General features: G+C 40.2%; 1 protein-coding gene and 1 long non-coding RNA gene across 4 annotated transcripts in view; one reads left to right on the top strand and one right to left on the bottom strand.

The window, feature by feature from the left end:
* Positions 1-8,489: 8,489 nt before the first annotated feature.
* Positions 8,490-15,189, bottom strand: LOC109510824 (uncharacterized). The gene is made up of 3 exons (XR_002167198.1): positions 15,126-15,189; positions 10,708-10,806; positions 8,490-10,388 (listed from the first exon to the last, which is right to left on the bottom strand). It is a non-coding gene; the product is annotated as an uncharacterized LOC109510824 (long non-coding RNA).
* LOC109510823 (alpha-2-macroglobulin-like) overlaps positions 15,161-21,678 on the top strand; it is a 23,034-nt gene continuing 16,516 nt past the window's right edge. For 2 of the 3 annotated variants that reach the window (XM_019861434.1, XM_019861435.1), the window contains exons 1-4: positions 19,513-19,632; positions 19,720-19,900; positions 20,395-20,551; positions 21,424-21,476. In XM_019861434.1, the coding sequence (XP_019716993.1) occupies positions 19,547-19,632; positions 19,720-19,900; positions 20,395-20,551; positions 21,424-21,476 (477 nt within the window). In that variant the 5' untranslated portion in view covers positions 19,513-19,546. Of the gene's footprint in view, positions 15,177-19,512; positions 19,633-19,719; positions 19,901-20,394; positions 20,552-21,423; positions 21,477-21,678 lie in introns of those variants that run through there. The other variant, XM_019861436.1, reaches the window with a different exon arrangement.

Below are 21,678 nucleotides of genomic sequence, written 5' to 3'. Positions count from 1 at the left end.
GGGACCTGAAGCCGGATTGAAATGGTTCGTAGAGGTTCTTGGAGTCGAGGTGGGTTTTGAGTCATGAGGCGACAATCCGTTCCAGTAATTTTGACAGAAAGCGGAAATTAGAAATGGGACTCTCATGAAACTAAGTACCGGTAGTATATAAAACAATTTTGAAGTGCAAACGATCAAAATGCGTGACAGTCGCATTTTACATAAGCCATCAATGCATGTCAAAATATTTGCACCTGAGCTTTGTATTCTACTGTTGTGAGCTAATGTCAGCTACAACTTTTTTGTTTTTGTTAATGAAAGTAACCCCCCAAAAACTTGAAATTAATCCCAGAAAACTTCAAATGATTTAGGTTGTGTTTGATGTGCCTCTTCCTTTGGGTACTCATTCTTCAAGTACAATGGTTGTAAGAGGAAAAAAAAAAATCGACATGAAGTGAGCAGATTAACATTTAAAAGCAGAAACATATCTGGTGCCATCTCACTAATTTTCCCATCGTTCCAGAACATTTTCATAGATTCGCAAAATTGGGCAGTAGTGCTGTTGAAAGGCAGCGGTGTTCTTCCTTTAAAGAGGGACTCAAGTCAAAAATGGTCTTTGCAATAATGTGTCCGATGTGCCCCTCCTAATTCAAACACAGTATTCTAATTAATATTGCATCAATGGAATAAAATGAAACAGATTAATCTTCCCGTTTTCATCCACCTCAGGGGGTTTCCATTTTGATATTACACAACCCTCTATACTGTCGACTGATTTTAATATTTTATTTATTTATTTAGCGGCCCGGTGGTCCAGTGGTTAGTGCTTCGACCTCACAGTGCAGAGGTCGTGGATTCGATCCCGGCTCCGGCCTCCCTGTGTGGAGTTTGCATGTTCTCCCGTGCCTGTGTGGGTTTTCTCTGGGTACTCCAGTTTCCTCCCACATTCCAAAAACATTCATGACAGGCTGATTGAACACTCTAAATTGTCCCTAGGTGTGAGTGTGAGCGTGGATGGTTGTTCGCGACCCTTGTGAGGATAAAGCGGATCGGAAAATGGATGGATGGATTTATTTATTTATTTGTGTGTGGGAGGGGGTTGTGGGGGTCTTGACTTGGAGCAATGACTTCATTTTTTGAGCGTCAGTCTCTCCACAGCTCCATTTAAGTTAAAAAAATGGCCAGCTACCGATGGCCAGCCCTGGCTCAGCTCATGTGTCAATGAAGAACATAGCGTAGCTGCAAGAACTAATGAGAATTGCAAAACATATTGATCATGTGTTGAACACTTCAAGGCCTCAGCTCCGCTCCCAGCAGCTGGGACAACATGTTGCTTTGCGGGGTTTGACTACCTGTGGATCATTTGTAGTTCAACTATTTTCATTTCCCCTTAAACGGCAATATAATGCCTGGTACAGTTTGGAATTCCACCATATTTTGGGGTAAAATTTGTCTCTATAGTTGTAGAAAACTTCATAGGTCAAACCTCCATCATGCATAAAATCACAGAAGACTTCATGAATGATTAACGTGTGCGTTTTGCTTTTTTTTTTTTTTGACAAAATAGTATCATTGGTGGCAAAGAGGACAAGTGTCAATGATGAGCATTAAACTGGTAATTTAACTTATTTTTCCATAGCAAAGTGGTACATCAGAAAATGAGCTGCCTTAATTTATGCTGCAAAAAACTCATCTTGAGCACAATAAAGTAATTGTGAGTACACAATTTTAATAGGCTACCGTGAGATTTGTTTTATACGAACATGACCTTTAGGTTGCATTATTGCCTTTAATCATCTGCTCTCATACATTTCCCTCGAACCAACACTCTCATCATATCTCAATCTTAAAGATCCACAATTTTATGGTTTTATTGCAAAGTGGTTACCATTATAATTTCTTTTCTTTTCTTTTTCTTTCTTTTAAACAACTCCCAAAATGATTGCCTGTACAGTTAAGAACCCTTTCCTGATGGCTTTTGGTTTGACCCCGGAATGGATTAATTGAGTCTCGGGAAAAATCTTTTTTTTTTTTTTTTTTTTTTCCAATGATCGCTCGTACAAAGGTTCAATAACTTATCTTTTTGAACATGATAGCTCTTGAATGAAATCCTAATAATCGTCTTAAGCATCCCTTTACCTGCAATTGGGAAGATGGCTGTGTCTAATCTACATCCTGTAAATACTGATTGAAAATGTAACAAAGTCTTTGTGTCCGAATCCAGTGTTAATTGAAAAGTGCAGATGCCCCTTTTGCCCTGGCTCAGTGGCAGGCCTCCATCAAGGCCAGGCCAGTGCCTGTGCACAGCCCAGACCAAGACCAGACTCACAGGGGATTTCAGCTGAATTCAATTTCACCTCTGGCCTCTGTGGCGGCAGCTTGAGCCGTGGCCAAACAAAGAGCCGAGCTTCGCATTCAACGTGAGAACCCCCTCATCTCCTGACCTCTATTACCATATGAATGGGCCTGAAAATGGAACTGGAAGCAAAGGGTGACAGACAGGAATGGGAGAGTTGAGGCAAAAATGGCTAATTTTCAGATCATTCATTATCTTTCATGCCCACCTGGGATTACAATCTGTCTTCCAACGTCATTAGAGATGTCACTAAGAAGTTCAAAAAAAACATACATGAAAGCCGACTTGGATTTTCAATTCATTGCCAAGACATTTAACTCCATATTTAACCTGGTTGATGAATAATGAAGGCAAACTCACTGCTCTCAATCTAAATACAGTACGGGTTTGCCTGCCCAAAACAGGTAATTGATGCCAACCTGTCCTAACCAGTCTTTATCATTCAGTTATGACTAGAAAACAAGTTGGGATGAAATCATAATAATTAGTTTTGCTTCTCTCTATGCCACAACGTTTCACGTCTGATTCTGTATTACTTGTTGCTTTGTGAAGTTCAATCATCACAAAATGGATTCAGCAATATATAGACACACAAGCGACTGATGTCAGCACGATGAAACACATGAAGTGGTTAGATAAGATGTCATTTTTAAATAGCAAAAGTAGAACATAGGATGACACACAACTTTGTCTCAACACAGAAGCTGTTATTGTTGTCAGCGTTGCTATTAAACTACCAGGATAGACGCGAAGGAGAGCATGAGGGGAAATTAAGTAAATCCAATCACAAGAAACTCCACACAGGGAGGCCAGAGCTGGACCACCGGGCCACCGAATGGGAAATTCTTGATTGATGATTTGAATACCACAGGACTAAGTGAATGCAAAGTCACAGTAATGGCACGGTTTTACAAAAACTAATCAAGTGTTGGGCAACCAGTTCAGGGTGTCCCCCGCCTACTGCCCGATGACAGTTTGTATAGGCTCCAGCACGCCCCGCGACCCTTGTGAGGATAAACAGATCAGAAAATGGATGGGTGGATGGATAATCAAGGGTGTTTTTCCTAAATTTGTGACGTGTGTATTTTGTTTTGGAAATGATATTGCTCTCACATGCAAACAGACTTCAGAGTCAGCTCAGCACATAAGAGGGCCAGAGAGACGGAACACACGGCCCTCTTGAACACCTGATCTCAGCTCTTTCTCCTCAAGTACCTTCTATGATGTCAACCCAAAGGACTTCACATCACTGCTGACGTCTGGACAAGTAAATCAAACACACTCATGACAGCTGATACATCGTACAGACTTTGCCCTGTGCAACGGCTCCATCGTCCAGCTTCAGATCAGTGCTTCGCCAAGTTCGCTCCGATGCCCTCCCACACTGTCAAGTGCCATCTCCAAAACACCCACATTATCTTATGTGAGAGAATAATCGCAGCAGTCATTCAAAGAAGGCACAGAGCTGGAGGTGAGAGAGATATAGTCCACAACAATGTAACTCAGTTTGATCGTGATGAAAACGTTTTTTATGATTTGATGATTATTTTCTCCCCTACTATTTCATTTGATGTCTGCACCGAAATAGGAGAAGCTGTGCAATCTCCTTGTACGATTTTTGTAGAATGACAATAAAAGCATTCTATTCTATTCAATCTCTGTACATTGCAACGGAAATCCTCTTTGGCTTAACCCCCTGGAGCTCACTTTAAATCGCTGTATCTAAAACCTTGAGTCCCAGAGTCAGTAATGATGTTTCTCACATCTCAATCACTTCTGCCTCTGGTGAAAAAAAAAAAAAAAGCCTTCACTTGAGGCTCTGTGTGGCTCCTCCAGGAGAAATACAAAGACAGCCTCTCCATCATCCAGCAAACCATAAGCTTTCCTTTCTATTCCCTGCTCATTAACTCTGTAACAGAGAACAGAGCAAAAAGTGATTGGCCTCTGCCAGAGGACTAAAAGCCCCTTGAGGTTGCCGTTTTGAATGTGTGCCATGTTGAACAGGCTAGAACTAAGCAACAGAGAGGGAAATAAAAGTCTACAGACAGAGCTCCAGGCCTGTAGATCCACTATGTGTGTATGATAATGTACCATGGTTGTAGTTTCATTGTAAGGAGATGATAGAGTCATGATGATGACCCATCACCACCGCAGAGGGTGGCAGGCTGTGGCAAAGGGAAAATATCTGAGGTCAGAGGGAAATCATGGCACTCGACTTGATATCTCCATTCAGAAGCTGCAGTGGGAACCTGGTCACACTGAATTCGGTCCAATTATTTCAATGCGACCACGATGTTGGAAAGGAAAGACCACAGAAAGGGGACGTAAGAAAAAAAAGGATGGGGGCCGGCCAGGGGGGTTGAAATTCAGTCTGGCAGGACAAGGGAGGTAACAAGTTCATGGACCTTTCAGAAAACACGACTGCCTGCTGCGTGATGGATCATGGAGCCTCGGATTGGCCCTCACTGGTGGGACCAGGGGAAGAATGCATGGGAAACATCTTTCTACCAGAAAGAGAGGAGTAAACATGTCCTTGAAATAAATGACCGCCTACTGGTTCTGATGCATCTAGCTCCGACATCGACGTGCACAATCAAACAAAAGCCTCTGACAGCTCCCAAAATAAGTATCTTTATTTTTTTTAAGACACATACTGTAATGTAATTACTACAATGATGCTAATAATAGATGTTTTTGTTTTGTTTTGTTTTTTTTAAGAAAAATGCAGGATGTGACAGCAATCTCACATGACAAACTGATAAGTGATATGAAATGATGAAGTGAAATTTAGGGCGGCACCATGGTCGACTGGTTAGTGTGTCGGCCTCACAGTGCAGAGGTGCAGGGTTCGATTTTGCCTCCGGCCTTCCTGTGTGAAGTTTGCATGTTGTCCCCGTGCCTCTGTGGGTTTTCTCCGGGTACTCCAGTTTCCTCCCACATTCCAAAAACATGCATGGCAGGCTGATTGAACACTCGACATTGTCCCTAGGTGTTATTGTGAGCGCTAATGGTTGTTCGTCTATGTCTGCGCTACGATTGGCTGGCAGCCGGTTCAGGGTGTCCCCCGCCTACTGCCCGAAGACAGCTGGGATAGGCTCAAGCACACCCACGACCTTGATGAGGACTAGCGGATTTGAAGATGGATGGATGGAAGGAAATGAAGTTTAAAATCCCATCCGTCCATATTTCACACGACACGCCTGGAGCCTATCCCAGTTGAATTAGGACGGCCCACTAGTCAATGATAAAGTTGACGCAAAGCAGCAGGCAACCATATACACGCACACCTGAACAAAGGGCTCCTTCTTAGTAGCATCGTGATAACAAACCCACAAGTTTTGAGAAAGAAAATGGCTTTTGCGGCAGAACAATTATGTTTTGCTAATCTGTATAAATGGTTTTGAGAAATGCAATTACTGTTTTGCTGATTTCATTTCTGATCTGAGAATGTACAAACGCGACTGAGAAAAACTGTAACATTGCGGGTAGATTTTGCTGCTTGATTCATATTCCATAAACGCAATATTAATTAGAATGCAGAGTTTAGAAAAGTGGGGACGTATTGAACAAATTTTTGGATAGAACATTTTTGAGTTGAAATCCCCTTTAAAGGAGAAATGGACTTGTTAGAGAAAGAAATTTTGGGATCATGGCCATTGATCTGGGGGTAAAAATGGGAAGACTTTCTGAAGGGCCCCAAGCTGTGAAATCAGTTCATGAAGTAATTCCATTCAGTAAATCCACTCAAAAGATTTGATTGTTTGAACAAGAATTTCGCAATACACAACTCAAGCTCTGTTTCCCACTTCGCTCTGTGTGGCCTGGTGGTTGGAGGTCCATGCTAGTCTAGGGTCTGTACTCTCTGCAGAATATGCACAAGGGACCTTACATTGACTGCACTGTATTCCGAAACCAATTTTGTCTTCCACTCCACTAAGCCATAAGCATGAAACAACTGCACAAAAAAGAAAAAAAAAAAAACAAAAACACTTTCTACAGGGAAACTCCTCTACAACGAAATGATGTTTGCAGCAAGAAATTTTTCACAACCGGGGGTTTTTCACTGGAGCAAATTTTCTCTCAGATATAAACACACACACACACACACACACACACACACACACACACACACACACACACACACACACGCACACACGCACACAAAACGTATATGTGTACTCTATTTTTATTCCAATACTGTACGTAGTGCATAAATATGAGCATACACTTATTATATTATTGTATATTTTATAGTGTATATTGTATATTGATATTGTTTAACATTAACTTACAATTTTTTATATTATTAATCACTCTACTTTGTCTGTTGGTTTAAAAAAGTCATTTATACTTTTTTATAAAAAAGGAAGTTTCAATATCTAGAATTTAATTTCAAACTTGACTTCTATAAAATGTACCTGAAGCATAACAGTACTGTAATGAATAATATGTCTACTGTATACAGTACTGTAACAACTTATGAATGTGTAATTAATAAATTTAATTATACAAAACTAAGAAAAAAAACCATCCAAAAATCAGTTACATTTTTTGTTTATGTTGTAAAGCAACATTCAAATTTTCTATCCATTTGTGAAAAAATAATTGATAGAAAATACAATTATTTGATTTGTTAATTTTTATCTGATTTAAATTGGAATTTAAATCAATGATTTTTGAAATCAAACAATCCTAATCCCAAAGATACTTCAGACTGTACAGTACTGTACTGTATAGCCAATGTACAGTTTTGCACAAAGAGAAAAAAACGGAAAGAAATTGCGAAATTTACAATCAGCATTCACTTTTACTTACATCAATTTCTTGGATAATGTCTTTTATTTTGCTTCCTCCGTCTTTCATTCTGATCACTTTTCCCCTCTCTTCCAGCGTCAGAGCTCTTCTTGTTTTAGCTGCTTGGCATCCAAAGGTCTGTTTTGTAGCCATTTTAGCAATGCAACGAAATACTTCCTGGACTACTGCGCATGTGTAAACCACTGTGGTAGTTGCTGTGGCAGTTTCGGAGCGAAGCAGCAGAGGTCGCTGTTGGCTGAGGTTGGATTAGACTTTTGCGAAAGGCTTGTTTTCATTGTTGTGAATCTCCGCGAGGAGAGCAGAGAAAAAGATTTCATAAAACGGAACAGGGGGGTTTTCGTTGTAGGGAGAGCAGAAAAGTGGGAATTACTTTAATGCATGACAATTTTTTCACACTAGGGGGTATTTTCGCCCATGTAGGTTTCGTTGTAGAGGAGTTTCACTGTACCACCAAATTGTTCGTCTGGGTGCATGTCAAAGGAAACACCCACCATAGAGCAGAGTGGTCTGCTAATATCACAACAAGTAAAATAAAAATGAAGATGCACCTATTTTCACGCTTCACTGCAGCAGCCCGCAGTCTCTTGGACAATTCTAATTAAACAGATGCTGAGGAGGGACAGAATGAGTCTTATCTAAACTGGACCTTGAACATATAGTACATGTGAACACAATCATTCTACATATGAAATCAAGTTCTCAGAGTTAAGATACCACATCTTGATAATGCAATTAGAAATCAAACTAAAATGGAGCCTCCAAGGTGCAACACAGTTTCGTAGCACTCTTCGGCCTATGTTTGGTTCATACAGTATTTCAAAAGTCATGTTTCCACATTGAATGACTGACACTAAGCAATTTCAAAGCATGATATTCTTACCATGGAACTTTTATGAACTGAATAGGAAAGTTTTGAGTTCTATGGAAGCCAAGCCCTCATGAAGTGAACCGTGGTGCTCCCAGGAATCCAGTAAATGTGTCAATCTTTGTGGTCTTTTGTGTATGTTCACAATTTATTAAAGGTTCAAAATATTGCATTTTATCACATAGTTGAATCCCTTCTGCAAAAGAGACGTACAGTACAAGAAACGCTTTCCTAGAGAACGATAACAGCGGCGGCACTTTTACCAAGCCACGATTATATACTTGAGGGTGAGAGTATAGATTCGAAAACTCCAAAATGAGAATATGTGAGGGACTTCAAACTTGAACCTTATGACCTCCAGGGCCACGACAGAAGCCTGATTTTACTTTGGTCTCCTCTATTGGCAACAAGATAGAAGTTAGGACTTTTTTTTTCCTGGCTCCTTGTGAACAGCGATTTCTGTTTGTACTTTGTCGATGCGGCTTTTCTGTAAATAAATATTTTTGTTGTTGCATTTTGTCTGAGCCTGCATTTCTTGGATCCAAAAATATCATTTGGTTCTGTTCCGAACCTAACAGAAATGATGTCTTGTTTCCTTTTTTTCATTGGGATGTGTGTGCCAGTATGTCGACGCATGAATGTAAATGTGAAACCTCCCCCGCGAAGCTCAATAGGCCAAATGAAATAAGACTTCTCCTGTGGTGAAACATGGTAGAAAACTAGCATTGGCTTGTGGAGTTTGAATAGTAGATGAGTGATTGCCAACCAGAGTACCAGGGGTGAAATCTCCCTGCACAATATGCTAACCAAAATGGATGGAGTGTACCCCTTTTTGGTTTTGAAATATCACAGCATTCAACTTTACAGAATTATTTCAGTGGTTAAACCTGACGCAGGTTTGTTTCCATCACTATCTCTAATACTGTAAGAACAAGAAAGTGAAGGAAGAGGGGAGGGTCATCCGTGATAAGCGTGTTTGAGAACGATGATGCATGCAAAACTAGTGAGTCTTGCTAAGACTAAAAACGGACACATTCACGGTGTGTCGCTACTTACTCAGTCATTGAAACACAACTTTGGGATGAAAGGGCTTACAGCTTGTTACATTGTATACTGTATGCTAAACAGGTGAGGTAATCAATGCTGTGCTGACTAAAGGTGCACAAGTACTAAATCCCCATCAGAGATTGTACAGCAATACCACTTAAACAAACCACATGGCCGTAACTTCCCATTTAATTCACTAAATGTATGTGCAGCCATACGTACATAATTACAATCATCACAGCAAACCTTTTTGTACAAAATGCTAACCGCAGGAGGAGGAATCTATCTGTCATTATTGCTTGGCCTTGGCAGACGTCTACCTACAAAGTGCTCTTATGTAATCCTCCCCTGACTATTTGTTTGCTTTTAGATGGTGTGGCCCCACTTCTGAATCCAAGGAATAATAAACTTGCCAACAATGAGTCCCCTGGAGGCCAATGCTGTCACCGAGCTGGCAGTGGCAATGAATGCTGAGAAAGCTACTGAGACAACACTTGACTGAACTCAAGGGTCTCTCTGACAGAGGTCAAACACAGTTTTGGTGAGCTGGCGGAGAGCTCAATATCGAGACCTCAATAACAAAAGTGAATCAATGTGATAATGGAATCCATAGCTTATCTGTGCTAAATTCATACAGACATTCATATTATTGATTCACAATGACTAAACGAAATAATAATGGATGTAGGAGATTTCGGATTTGGACTGAGGTGTCTAACTCAAACGGCATTATTAATAAAACACATTTCTCATTCAGCAAGTAAACAATAACATTAGCCTCAATGGAAAATATAAAATTAAAAGTATTTTGAGCTAGCTTATCACTTAACCACAACCAAACAACAAATACAACTATGCAATCTATACTATATAATTGTAACAGAACACAGTCAACGTCATCGGAGCCGGAAAACCAAAACATGATTCTGCATTTTAACCTGCGCTGTGATCCCCCACGTGATCACTCAGCGAACTGCACGTCCCCCCCCCCCCCTTCCCCTAATACATCCACGTGGTTCAAATGTGGTGAGTTTGTCCTCCCTGAACACATGTATGCAAGTACACACAAGGGTTTTGGAATGCTGTGCACTGGGAGCAGACAGAGTAGAGTCTATGATTTTATCGGTTGTATGATATTGAGCGGTATTTGCACTCCTAGCAGAATAGGATTTCAGAAGGATTACATGCAGGTAATTGATATGAGTGGATGTACTGTATGTCATTTCCTGGGTACTCACCTGGACAGGAGAGCAAAGACAGCACCGATAAGACCCTCATCCTGCTTCACTTCTCAGACTTCAAACTCCACGTCCCTCCTGTCAGGCTCTTGAAGTTGGTCTGAGGTGGCAAAAAAGGAGGGAGAGGGGGAAAAGTGCTGGAGGTAAAGTCTCTGTTCATCATTTCTTTACTTTGTGCATTCATATGCTCTTGCTCAGCTGTAGCACACAACTCTCCACACACTACTGGTTAAAATTAAAATAACAGGAAGAGAGCGAGGCAGCGAGGGAAGGTAGAGAGTGAGGCAACGGAGAGAGAGTGAGGGGCAACAAAAGTATGCGCAGCCTCCTTTCAAATTTTAGAGGCTGGATTTCTGGCTGCAAGGCGAGCTCTACTGGGCATGCTCACAACTGAGGGACACACTCACTTCCTTTCTTGTTCTTGCCTTCCTCCTTGCATGATCGTCTGTCTCTATTATCGTGTCTGTCCTTTCGAGTGAAGAATACTCAGGTCAGTCCTTGCAAACCTAGAAATTAAATACAATTAGAAAATCCATCCATTGCATCAATTTCCTGATCCGCTTATCCTCACAAGGGTCGCGAGGGGTGCTGGAGCCTATCCCAGCTGTCTTCAAGCAGTAGACGGGGGATACCCTAAACTGGTTGCCAGCCAATCGCAGCACTTAGAAAATGTAATGTTTAAAAAACACTTTGCGGAAAGAAAAAAATAAAATAAAATAACCTGATGTTGAAGCCAAGTAGAAAAGTGACACTCCACTCTCAAGAAATTACTCATATTGTTGGTTTATAGGTCAAATCGAACCCATTCAAATCATATGTATGCACTCACTTTGTGTAGACTGTGATGCAATATTTCACCCAAATGTCAAAGCAACCACACGAGGGCCATTGACATAAGAAATGCACTACTTCAATTTTGGTTGACTCGTCAAAATGATCACCATATGCAGCATCAAATGCCAAGTCTGTTTGCTTGAGTTTATGCTTTCACCTCTGACAGCCTTTTGAGGCTGACCAGCTATGGAGTAACTTGGCGGTCCCAAAACACCGGGCCATTAATTTGTATCCATGGTCCACTTGCCCCGCCCACAGAGACTGAGAGATTCAGAGAGATTGATCAGAGTCTGAAAGAAGTTTTATTTTGAAATTCAGGTGCATCTGCTTGTGCCTCTGCACAAATGTCAACCCACTCATCTTCGTCGTCTGATTTCAATGGAAAAAAAAGTAAGCTCACAAGTCAGAAAAATGAGAAAGAAATCAGAAAAGGTCAAATGATGAGAGACAGAAAAAAAAAGCCTGACCACTTAAAAGCAAATATCAGCAGTCATATTTAAAATACAGGTTCATCACAGATTTGCAACAGGTGATGCTCATGCACCAAGCCCGCTCAACCTCTTTTTTTCCTGGTCAGCATAAAAAAACTGGCATGCAAATACAGTACAACATATTATACTTAGATCTGAGGAATGAGGCAATTGGGCCTTCAGAACTGCTTGGGCGCATGAAGAATAAGCATCTATCAAAAAAACAAGACTGGTTTAAGACAAAGCCAGAATATCCAGAGAGTGAATTCCTCTCTTCCATTTCCAACATGCTACCTTTGTTAAGCCAGACTTTCTTCAATCATAGCTTCCAAAACCAAATTATGGAGCAGAGTGGACATACGTACCACACCTGAAGTGTCATTGCGTCCCATTACCTCCAACATGGGAAAGGCTCATTGAATTGAATCGAGTGCAGGACTCCAAATAATTACAACTACATTTAGCCTAATGGTAAGTTGTATTTGTATTTGTTTCTATGCAAAATTCAGCTTTGTCTGAAACTATTCCATGGTGTAAAAAAGGTTGGGGACTGCTGCTATGTATTATACCGCATATGATATTTGTATAGTCCGCGATTCTAAAACTGTCGGTGCTATGTCATGCGCCCAAGCGCTGACCCAGATTCTTATCGGCAAATCATCTATGTATCAAAAGCAAACAACTTAATGAGGACAGTTCATGGAGCAACACATAGCGAATGCTCCTTCTACATCCTGAATTTGCCTCCCATATTTAAACCATCTTGACCAATTAGACGTGATGGATTTTTTGAAAAACACTTAATCGAAAGCTGAATGAAAATATATTTTGTGTGCAAAAAAATAATATTTTTTTTAAGAGGTAGCTGTCTAAACTTCTGATACTTTACTTCTTGGGGTCCCTCGACTGAAACAACAATGTTATCTATTCGACATCCTGAGGGGAGGCTAATCCATCCTGACTGTCTGAAGGGTGGTGTTAAAGGCCAGCTGGAGGAAGTCCAGATGGCCTCAGGCGTGACCCAATGACTTCAGAGGTTATGCGAAGCAAGAGGTCAACACCAGAGGTCAATGCCACGGCTGGACAAGGCCTAAACTCCTCGCGCCCAGCATGTAGCAGCTGATGGAGTGAAGGAAAATGGGGGAAGGCGAGCGAATACAGAAAGTTCAAAATAAAGCAAAGGAAAAAAAGTCAGTCAAGCTTGAAGGAGTCACAATCAAAACTCACTTCGTTGTTGATTGCATTTTGCAAGTGCAAACTTGGCGGTCATTAAAGGCTTTTTTTTTCAGTGTAGACTGATTTGGAAAGGTTATTAAAGGTGTGCGGAATTGTGTTGGGCACAGAGGTGTTCAAGACTCATAGATACTGTCGATAATTGGATGAGAGAGAGAGAGAGAGAGAGAGAGAGAGAGAGAGAGAGAGAGAGAGAGAGAGTAAAACTGCTGTTGACACATGAAACATACTTGTTGGACAATTGAGGTGACTTCCAAAATGTGGTTATCGGCATCACAGTTCTTGTCACAACTGCTGTGTATGCAGACAAACCTGGAAGGACACAGTACTCCACATGGTTCTTTGCATGTCCAAATAAACCTGGATTCCAACTATTTCCAAATGTACATCAAGTATCGATGTTCTAATGTTCATTGACACACATTATGTTGGAGAGTTTTGCCATTATTTTTTCTTCTTTGTACCAGAAAGCGATAGGAAGAGAAGTTGTTTTCTCGCCGAGAGAAGACATTTACAGACCAGGTTCTGGGTTCTTTGGCAATGTCAGCAACGTGTGAGTTGATGGTTGAAACCTAGCCGGCTCCTCCAAGTTCAATACTGATTCATAAGCCCTCTCGCCCGAGGTCTCCAAGGACCTCTGACCCCAACCTCTGTCTGGCCCTGGCTGATCCCACAGAGAGTCCCAGTGCTTCATAAAGCCCTGTCATTAACTCCACATTGTATGCCCCATGGTCACAATTTGCCTTTTGGGGTTTAAATTAAACACAACACAACGGTCATCAACTTTATTCCCCCCCCCCCCCCCCCCCCCCCAAGCACCATCAAGCCACCCCACTGCTGTCTGATGAGGACATTGAGTGACAAGCTGCTTACAGCCAATGAAGTCAATACACCTGCTCTTGCAAATACAGAAATCCAAGGGTTATTGTGGTCAATTTGGTTTCTCGGTCAGTAAATTAAATTACAATGAAGAACCATAAAGAACAATAATGTACTTATACATTGAAAAGTATCTAATTAACTGGCTTGCTCAAATCAGATAAACAAAGGTAAAACGATCGACGGAACTTAATCGACGGACAGTTTACCGTGGGGAAATTGGGCTACAATGTCTTTGAAAAAGAGTCAACCAAAATAAAATTAAAGGGATCAGAATGACCATTATTGCAAAGCACATGTGCAACACAAACAAATATCAGCCTTATTATGTGGATGTGACCCTGTGATTGACCAATGACCACTCCGTGATGGAGTCTGTTTTAGGCCCTGAGCAAAGTGGTATAGAAAACGAATTCAAGATGAGATAGATGTTGGTGCAATTATTACCTGTCATCAAAACATTTAGAGTCACTCAAAAGTTAATTTCCAAAGTATATGTATTGAAAACTGTTCAGTGATGTAATGGACTGTAAATCAAGTCAATCAATATCATCACAAAAGTGTTTGTGTGAGCAATATCTAATGTGTGGGCTGGATAAAAAAAATAAATTAATCAACTAAAATGAACAATTTAATAAAAGTTATTCGATTTTCTTATTTACAGGCATATTGATGAAATAAGCGTCTCAGGGGAAATCAGATACTTCCTCTTTCATCACAATAGTTTACTGCTCACAATGTTGTTGTTATGGTATTCTGACTTCAATTTAAACAGCCGAGACAGTATAAAATATGGTGAAAAAAAATTGCAGGGGGTTGAATCGATTTCCTTGATATCTGTGGCAGCCTGTGTGGCACGACCAAGATAGAAGAAATACAACAGTAGACAATCTGGTAATTTGTACAAAATGTCGACCATCTTGCAGTGTGCAGAGCTCAGCATCAATGTGGTGCACTAGCACCACCATTTGGATTTAAGGCAAGCTGCAGCAGCCAGCCTCCCCAACCATACAATTAGCAGTTGGGATGACTGTCCCACAACAGCCATGTATAGACCTCACTCAAAGATACATAACATAGCCTGTGAAATATGTGTCATTTATTAAATTACACTGTTGCTGTAGAGCGGTGTAGAACGAACAGCCTGAGTAAATGAAAAGGCTCGATATTAGGCTTCTGAGGAGCTTGCTGATGAGCTGATTATTTCAATTAGGTGTGTTGCAACAGAGAGAGATGGAAAATTTACAGGACGGCGGCCCTCCACGCCCGCAGTTCGACACCGATGCAGACTTGTAGGGCAGCCAATTGCGACGGACCTTAGCTGAGGAATCGGCACCAGTTCCAATCAAAGGTGTCGCACGACACCTGTAGCACACGCATTCACTTAAAAGGCGGTGTGAGCAGCCTACCTCTTCCATCTGGCCACAGTCACGCGCCGCTTACGGACGTTCTGCTTACTGGTGAGAAAAACACAAATACTCCCAAATCTCGAAGATGAAGTTTGCTGTTACTTGTTAGGCTGCTGATTTGCAGAGCTGACGATTTGGAAATAGTATACGAATTATTGTATTAAATTATCAGTTTAATATCGTCCATCATGAAGTTTAAGTGTTGGTAATTTAAGGTTTCTTAAGGCGGTAATTGTCGCTCGTAAATTATGAGTAGTTTGTCAGGCAGTTTCCTGGAGCTCATTCTACCCCATATTAGTCCGTTTTTTAAAGTGCGCTCCATTCATTTGAGTTTTAATAAAGTAAATGTCACTAATCGTCAATTCGATGTGTGAAAGGAAATGGCACAATCCGGGTAATTTCGTTAAAAAAAAAAAAAAACACTATGAACTCAAATCCATGCCAATTTTAGCTCCATGACGCCACCCAGTGGCCAACAATTATATCACAGCACAATGTGCAATACAGTGCAGCGCGTGTGGAACACGAACTGAAATATCTTTAATTACCGATATCACCAGTTTTAAATTAAGATAAATTTCCTTTTTATACACAACCATTTGAGATGAGAAGTGTTTTTTTCAAGTGACAGGACTATGCTTTTGTGTCTCAGGAGCTGCTCTTGTTAGGGTATTAAATGTTTCCCCTCAGTCAACGATGAATTAATTGTCATCTTTGCCACTTATCTGTTCCTTTCATTCTGCGTACATTTATCTTCCTTGACCTGGGTTTCGTACATGCAAAAAATCAGATAAAACATGAAGCTCTAATCTCTGTACCGTGCATGAATGCTGCCTGTGGTTGGAACCATTTTTACATTCATTCGTGAAAGCATCTCTTGGCTGTAGAATGTGACAAGCTGCATGTTACTGTGAAGTGACTCACCTCTAAATGGCAAATAGGGTATTTTAGGGAAACCTTTAGTAAGTACCGGTAAGTCTACGGTATTGTTTACACAGCCCATAATGACCTCTACACTCCCTCACAAAAAGTTGGTATGCAGGGGTCCACGACAGTGGACTTAACATGTTTAATTTTTCCCCTGAGAAAATTTATTTATTTGGGGTGTGGGTGCGGTCCATTTAATTGATGACTCCTTTCTGCTGTGTTTTTTGAGCCATATGACTCAAAATCCAGCTGCTTGCAGTGTTACACTGGACATGTCACCTGTCTGACACTTCATCATGAGAACGTGTGTATAAAAGGAATTGAAATGGTAAACTATATTAAGTGTTGATTAATGGTCTCATGAATGACAGTAAATTGTTTTAATGACAATCTAGCTCAAGAAATGGCAGAAATTTCTAAAATTTTTACTTTATAGTTTATTTAAACATTAGTAAATATTAGTAGGATAACAAAACATGTCAGATAATTGATTTCAAAAGTGGCCTGCCCTCGCTTAAGTCAACCTTTTTGTCAAAGTTGAACTGAAGTACAAAAAGTGGGAGGTTGGGTTGGGTGGCTGTTTCCTTTGGGCCCCAAATGACTAACTACGGCGTGGGCTGAGCCTACGACGTTGCCAGCTAGGTGACGTAACCACAGTGGTTAGCAGCTAGCAAGTAGAAGAAAGTGGCATGTTGTCTGAGAACTCGTGTGAATTGCACGACACATCTACCAGTAACACATCGTTCAAACAATAATGGTAGTCCAGTCTTGTTTCCATTGCAAAGACGGGTTCACACTCGGCGGAAGGGGGTGCTACTCCAGTAAATTCAATTTTGAAATGTTTTAACATCCCGCCCTTCATTCTTGTCTTCAACCTAAAGTAGCCTACCTGTTTTTGTGACGAGGCACAATTAGTATGCCGTGAGAGGTCATCGGGTGTGCCTCCGGAAATTATCAAATGTCAATTACTTAGACCAAAATGCGTAGCATTTTGTAATAACTCTTTTTTTTAATTCATCGATGTAAACCACGTATAATGACAGGCAAAACAATGAAATGATCTTTCACTCGATAGCTGAAGTTACATAATTCGCCAACTTCAAAATAAACCTTAGCTTACCAAAGAATACATGGATATCAATTCCTTGGAATGCTTTTATTTTGAAGTTGTTTCATCGTGGTTGACTGATTTTCTTGACAATTGGGGCCAGGTTCTGTCACTGTGTTGTCACTTATATCAACACACTATCCTTAAATCATGTTCAGTCGCTATAAAGGAGGCAAAAAAAAAAAAAAACAACTAATTACGCTGGAATTGCTATACGTGCTTGTCATCGTTGAAAAAAAAAAAAAAACTAATTACGCTGGAATTGCTATACGTGCTTGTTATCATTAGCAGCTTGTCCATAAGCGAGTGCCCCATATCGGCTGTCAAACTACTTCTCAGTCAGTTTAATGTGTAAATGACTGCACACTTTTGCTGACAGCCTGGCACATTTGCGGTTCCTACTAATCATTAAAAAAACAATCACATGTTGCTAGTGGAATGAATAGGTGTTCAATGACTTCTGGAACATTTGACAGCTCTGCCTTTTGCCTCAATTGAGAGTGTAAAAACTCCTTCAGCAAAATGACTGTTCATGTCAGAGCTGTCCACTGTAAACTTTGACATGGTCGAAATCTTTGGATCAGCAAGTGTTTGTCTGGAGTGTTGCAATTACGAGCTGATCGAAGAGGGGGTTTTTTTTGTTTTTTTAACCCGTGAGCTATGCTTGCCAAATGGGCCTTATTTGGTAGTGCCGTCGTCAATTATTACTGAATACCACCACCGCTACTAGTCCTCTAATAATACTCTAGTACAAAACGGGAATCATTGAAGAATCCCTCTGGTATATGGTCATCCTTGTAATACTGAAAATAAAAATGAAAACCGATATATTAATGGTTTCAGGCATCATGCAAAGGTCCTCAATTTGGTTTAAACCTCTGGCCCCGTGTTGAGCTGAATCACCAGTGTTTGAAAACTATAAATTACAAAGTTTTTATTAAAAACACAACTTTTTTTTTTTTTGTGCTTGCTTTTTACACCAGTAAGTCTGCAGTTGAGCTATTTGCACAGTCAACTCAAACATCCATTTCTGAGTAAAGGGCAACATTGCAGCACTTGCTCTTTGCTTAACAGTCTAAAAAAAGTAGTTTGTGCACCACCATCATTTCAGCAAAAGGTTTTGATGCGATATATTAATGGTTTCAGGCATCATGCAAAGGTCCTCAATTTGGTTTAAACCTCTGGCCCTGTGTTGAGCTGAATCACCAGTGTTTGAAAACGATAAATTACAAAGTTTTTACTAAAAACACAACTTTTTTTTTTGTGCTTTCTTTTTACACGAGTAAGTCTGCAGTTGAGCTATTTGCACAGTCAACTCAAACATCCATTTCTGAGTAAAGGGCAACATTGCAGGACTTGCTCTTTGCTTAACAGTCTAAAAAAAGTAGTTTGTGCACCACCATCATTTCAGCAAAAGGTTTTGATGCATGCATGATGCTGAAGGAGACATTGTCGCCAGTATAATTATCGTGTGTTACAATATGTGAAGGTTGGTGCCCACTAATCAACATGCTGTGATATCCAAGTACACACCCCACCAATTTTAAAACAGTTAATACAGTTCCAGAAGATAATGAAATCAACAGGCTGCTTGCCATGGGTTGCGGGCAGATTGTGTCATTGCAATGCTCGGATATCATGCTTGTACAGTTTGTCATTGTTCTTAATTATCTGTTTCTCAAGGCGTCATGTTTGTTCACAATAGTGCAGTGGTATGTCAAAATCCTTGCTTGATGACTAAGGTTTTCATGTTCAGGGATATCTCAGTTTGAGGTCAAGTTAGGCTCTCAAGTGTGTCAAGCACCCACTGTAGGCATTCCATCTGTCCCCCCCCTTGCGTAAATTGTGTATCGTTGTGTGATTGCAATATTTTGACCTGGAGGCAACAAATATGACACACCTCAGCAATTCAAGTGTAAGGGTTAAGTTGGGAGATGTCCTATTCATGCGTACATGGCAGAAGTGACCTGCATGCCACTCAAAAGGTCTCTGTACACACCCTTTGTTGCTGTGTGCCAGTTTTTAAATGTCGAAACAGGTTGCCCCATCAGCATAATTGCATCATGTTATTTTTAGTTTATTTCAAATGTCAAACAATGCCTCCTATTGTCACTCAGCCAAGTTTTAGTACATTAACAGGAAGTTGAGTAAAACTAAAGGTTTAGGCTGTGTCCCCCCCACCCCACTTATCAGTCTTGGCTTAAAAAAGCATGCAGGGCGTGCATGAACTAAACAATCTATCATTGGTAACTTTTTTTTTTTCCTCCTCCCCCTCCCTTGTGTGGGTGGAGGGGGTGGTTACAATATGCTTGTGTGTCATGAGGGGGTGGATGTTTATCTGTGGCTATTTAGCAGATGCAGACGTTGAGAATCTTCCTTGGCAATCATGGGTGGTGTTCGGAATCAATCATGGAGCTGGACATGGTGTTTCTTCTTGAGCTGGATGGGAATGGCTTGGGCAGAGACAGGACCGTAAGTTTATATTCTGATGACGTGAGGTTTTTTTTCTTCCAATTTTCATTTGATTAAAAAATGAGATGCTGTCTTGTCTTACTGTAGAGGTTACCTGGTTGGCATTCCTGCAGTTCTGGAAAGTGGAGCTGAAACAAATTTCTGTGCCAGTCTGCTGCACCCCAATGAGACTCTGACCATGACAGTTTTTTTGAACTCTGAAGAGGAGAACATTACCCTCTTCAAAGAAACATCCAGTAAAGACTTTCACAAGTGCCACAAGTTTAAGGTCAGCTTAAGGGGGAAAAAAGCATTTGTTAGCTTGGGCATCTCCACAACTTTTATTCTGCAAATATATTTCACATACTGAACTGTTGTGCGCGATGTATTCAATCGACCATCTGGACATTCAAAAATAACAAACTACCGTCAAATGTTTAGAATTCATCTAAATGAATGTATTTTTTTTTTTTCGTCAAATGTTTAGAATTCATCTAAATGAATGTATTAATTTTTTTTTTTTAAATTAACTTCGAATTTGTGGAAAACAAGTTTAGCCTTTAGGAAGAGTAGATTCTACATCCTGGTGTATGTAACATCATTAACACAGATTTATTTTGCTGTCGATTTATATACCGTTTTCCAAACTGAAGATTGGTCTTTGCCATGTCATTGATTGTCATTACTATTTATTTGTCTATTTATAGTATTCAGACTGAGTCCATTGGTTTTTACAGGATGAAATAATTTTTTAAAATGTCTTTTCTCTTATCGGTAATCCAGGTTCCTGTTTCGAAAGAGAATGAGGTGCGGCAAATGGTTGTGGAGGTACAAGGTGCAACATTTAGCTCGAGAGAGGTCAGGAAGGTCATGATCAGTGTATATACACCGATGACTTTCATCCAGACTGATAAACCCATCTACCTCCCAGGACAAACTGGTAACTAAGCACGTCATTATTTCTGTACTAAAGTACCCACACACACACAAACACACACACACTTTTAAAATGAGAGAATTTTCCTCTCCCAAACATCATTTGACTGTTTATAGCAACAATTATTCCATATGTGATGAAATGAAAAGGCATTGAAACAAGTCACAACTTCATTGGTGCGTCATTGCATAACCTTGCCTGAGTAGATTAAGTAAAATCCATGGTCACGGACAACTACAAAGTGGCCCACTGAACATCCTCCAACTAATGTTGGGTAATCGCATATCTACAGTACCAGTTATATTAAAATTCCACTGAGGTCATTAAGTTTGAAATCCTAAAGTAATCCATTCCCTTTCTTTTTTGCTGTTCAATTGGATACTTTTTTTTTAGGTCTTTGGATGAATTGTAACAACCAAAATGTAAATTAATCTTTACTGTTGACAAATGAGTTCATGAATTTTCAGAGCGTTTTTAATTGCTTGCAGTGAAGCACTCCTTATTAATAAAGCTTGAGTCTGTTCCTTTCTTGGAACAAGAAATTCTGTTTACATGAAAGAGCAATTCTCCCACCACTTGGAAAATGTTATAAGCTATGAAGCAGGGGAGATTCATTTTAGAATGGGTCCCTTTTAAGTGTGGAAGTACAGTGTGTGCCAATTTATAGGTAAATATAGAGTTTTGGCATGGCGAGAACAATTTTATTATTTTTACTTTTTTTTTTTTTTAAGTAGAAGTGGGTTTGGCCAAAGTGGATAAACCTAAAAGTGCTGCAGGTTATTTTGGCACAGACTGTTTTTAAAATGTGATGACAATGATGATTTAAAAAAAAAAAAAGGGTTGTCAAAGTTCATATCTCTCTATGCTCCTCTCAGTGCACTTCAGGGTCGTTTCGTTGGACACAAAGTTCAGACCTGCTGTTCAAATGGTGAGTGTTTGAACCACCCCTCCCCACCCCCTCCTTTACAAATCACACTTGTCTCATAACAAATATGTTAAATTGTATTAATTGACCTGGACTTTGCATCGGTGGGCTTCTCATGACAATAACAATAGTTTAAAATGTGGTTTATGTAAACGCAAGCATGAATATGCCTTCACTGTAATTTTGAAAGTACTGTAAGACATGC

This window comes from Hippocampus comes, unplaced genomic scaffold (genome assembly GCF_001891065.2).
Source record: "Hippocampus comes isolate QL1 unplaced genomic scaffold, H_comes_QL1_v1.1 scaffold122, whole genome shotgun sequence".
Classification (NCBI taxonomy): domain Eukaryota; kingdom Metazoa; phylum Chordata; class Actinopteri; order Syngnathiformes; family Syngnathidae; genus Hippocampus; species Hippocampus comes.
The sequence above is the reverse complement of the archived record's forward strand: the minus strand, read 5'-3'. Positions and strand labels throughout refer to the sequence as shown.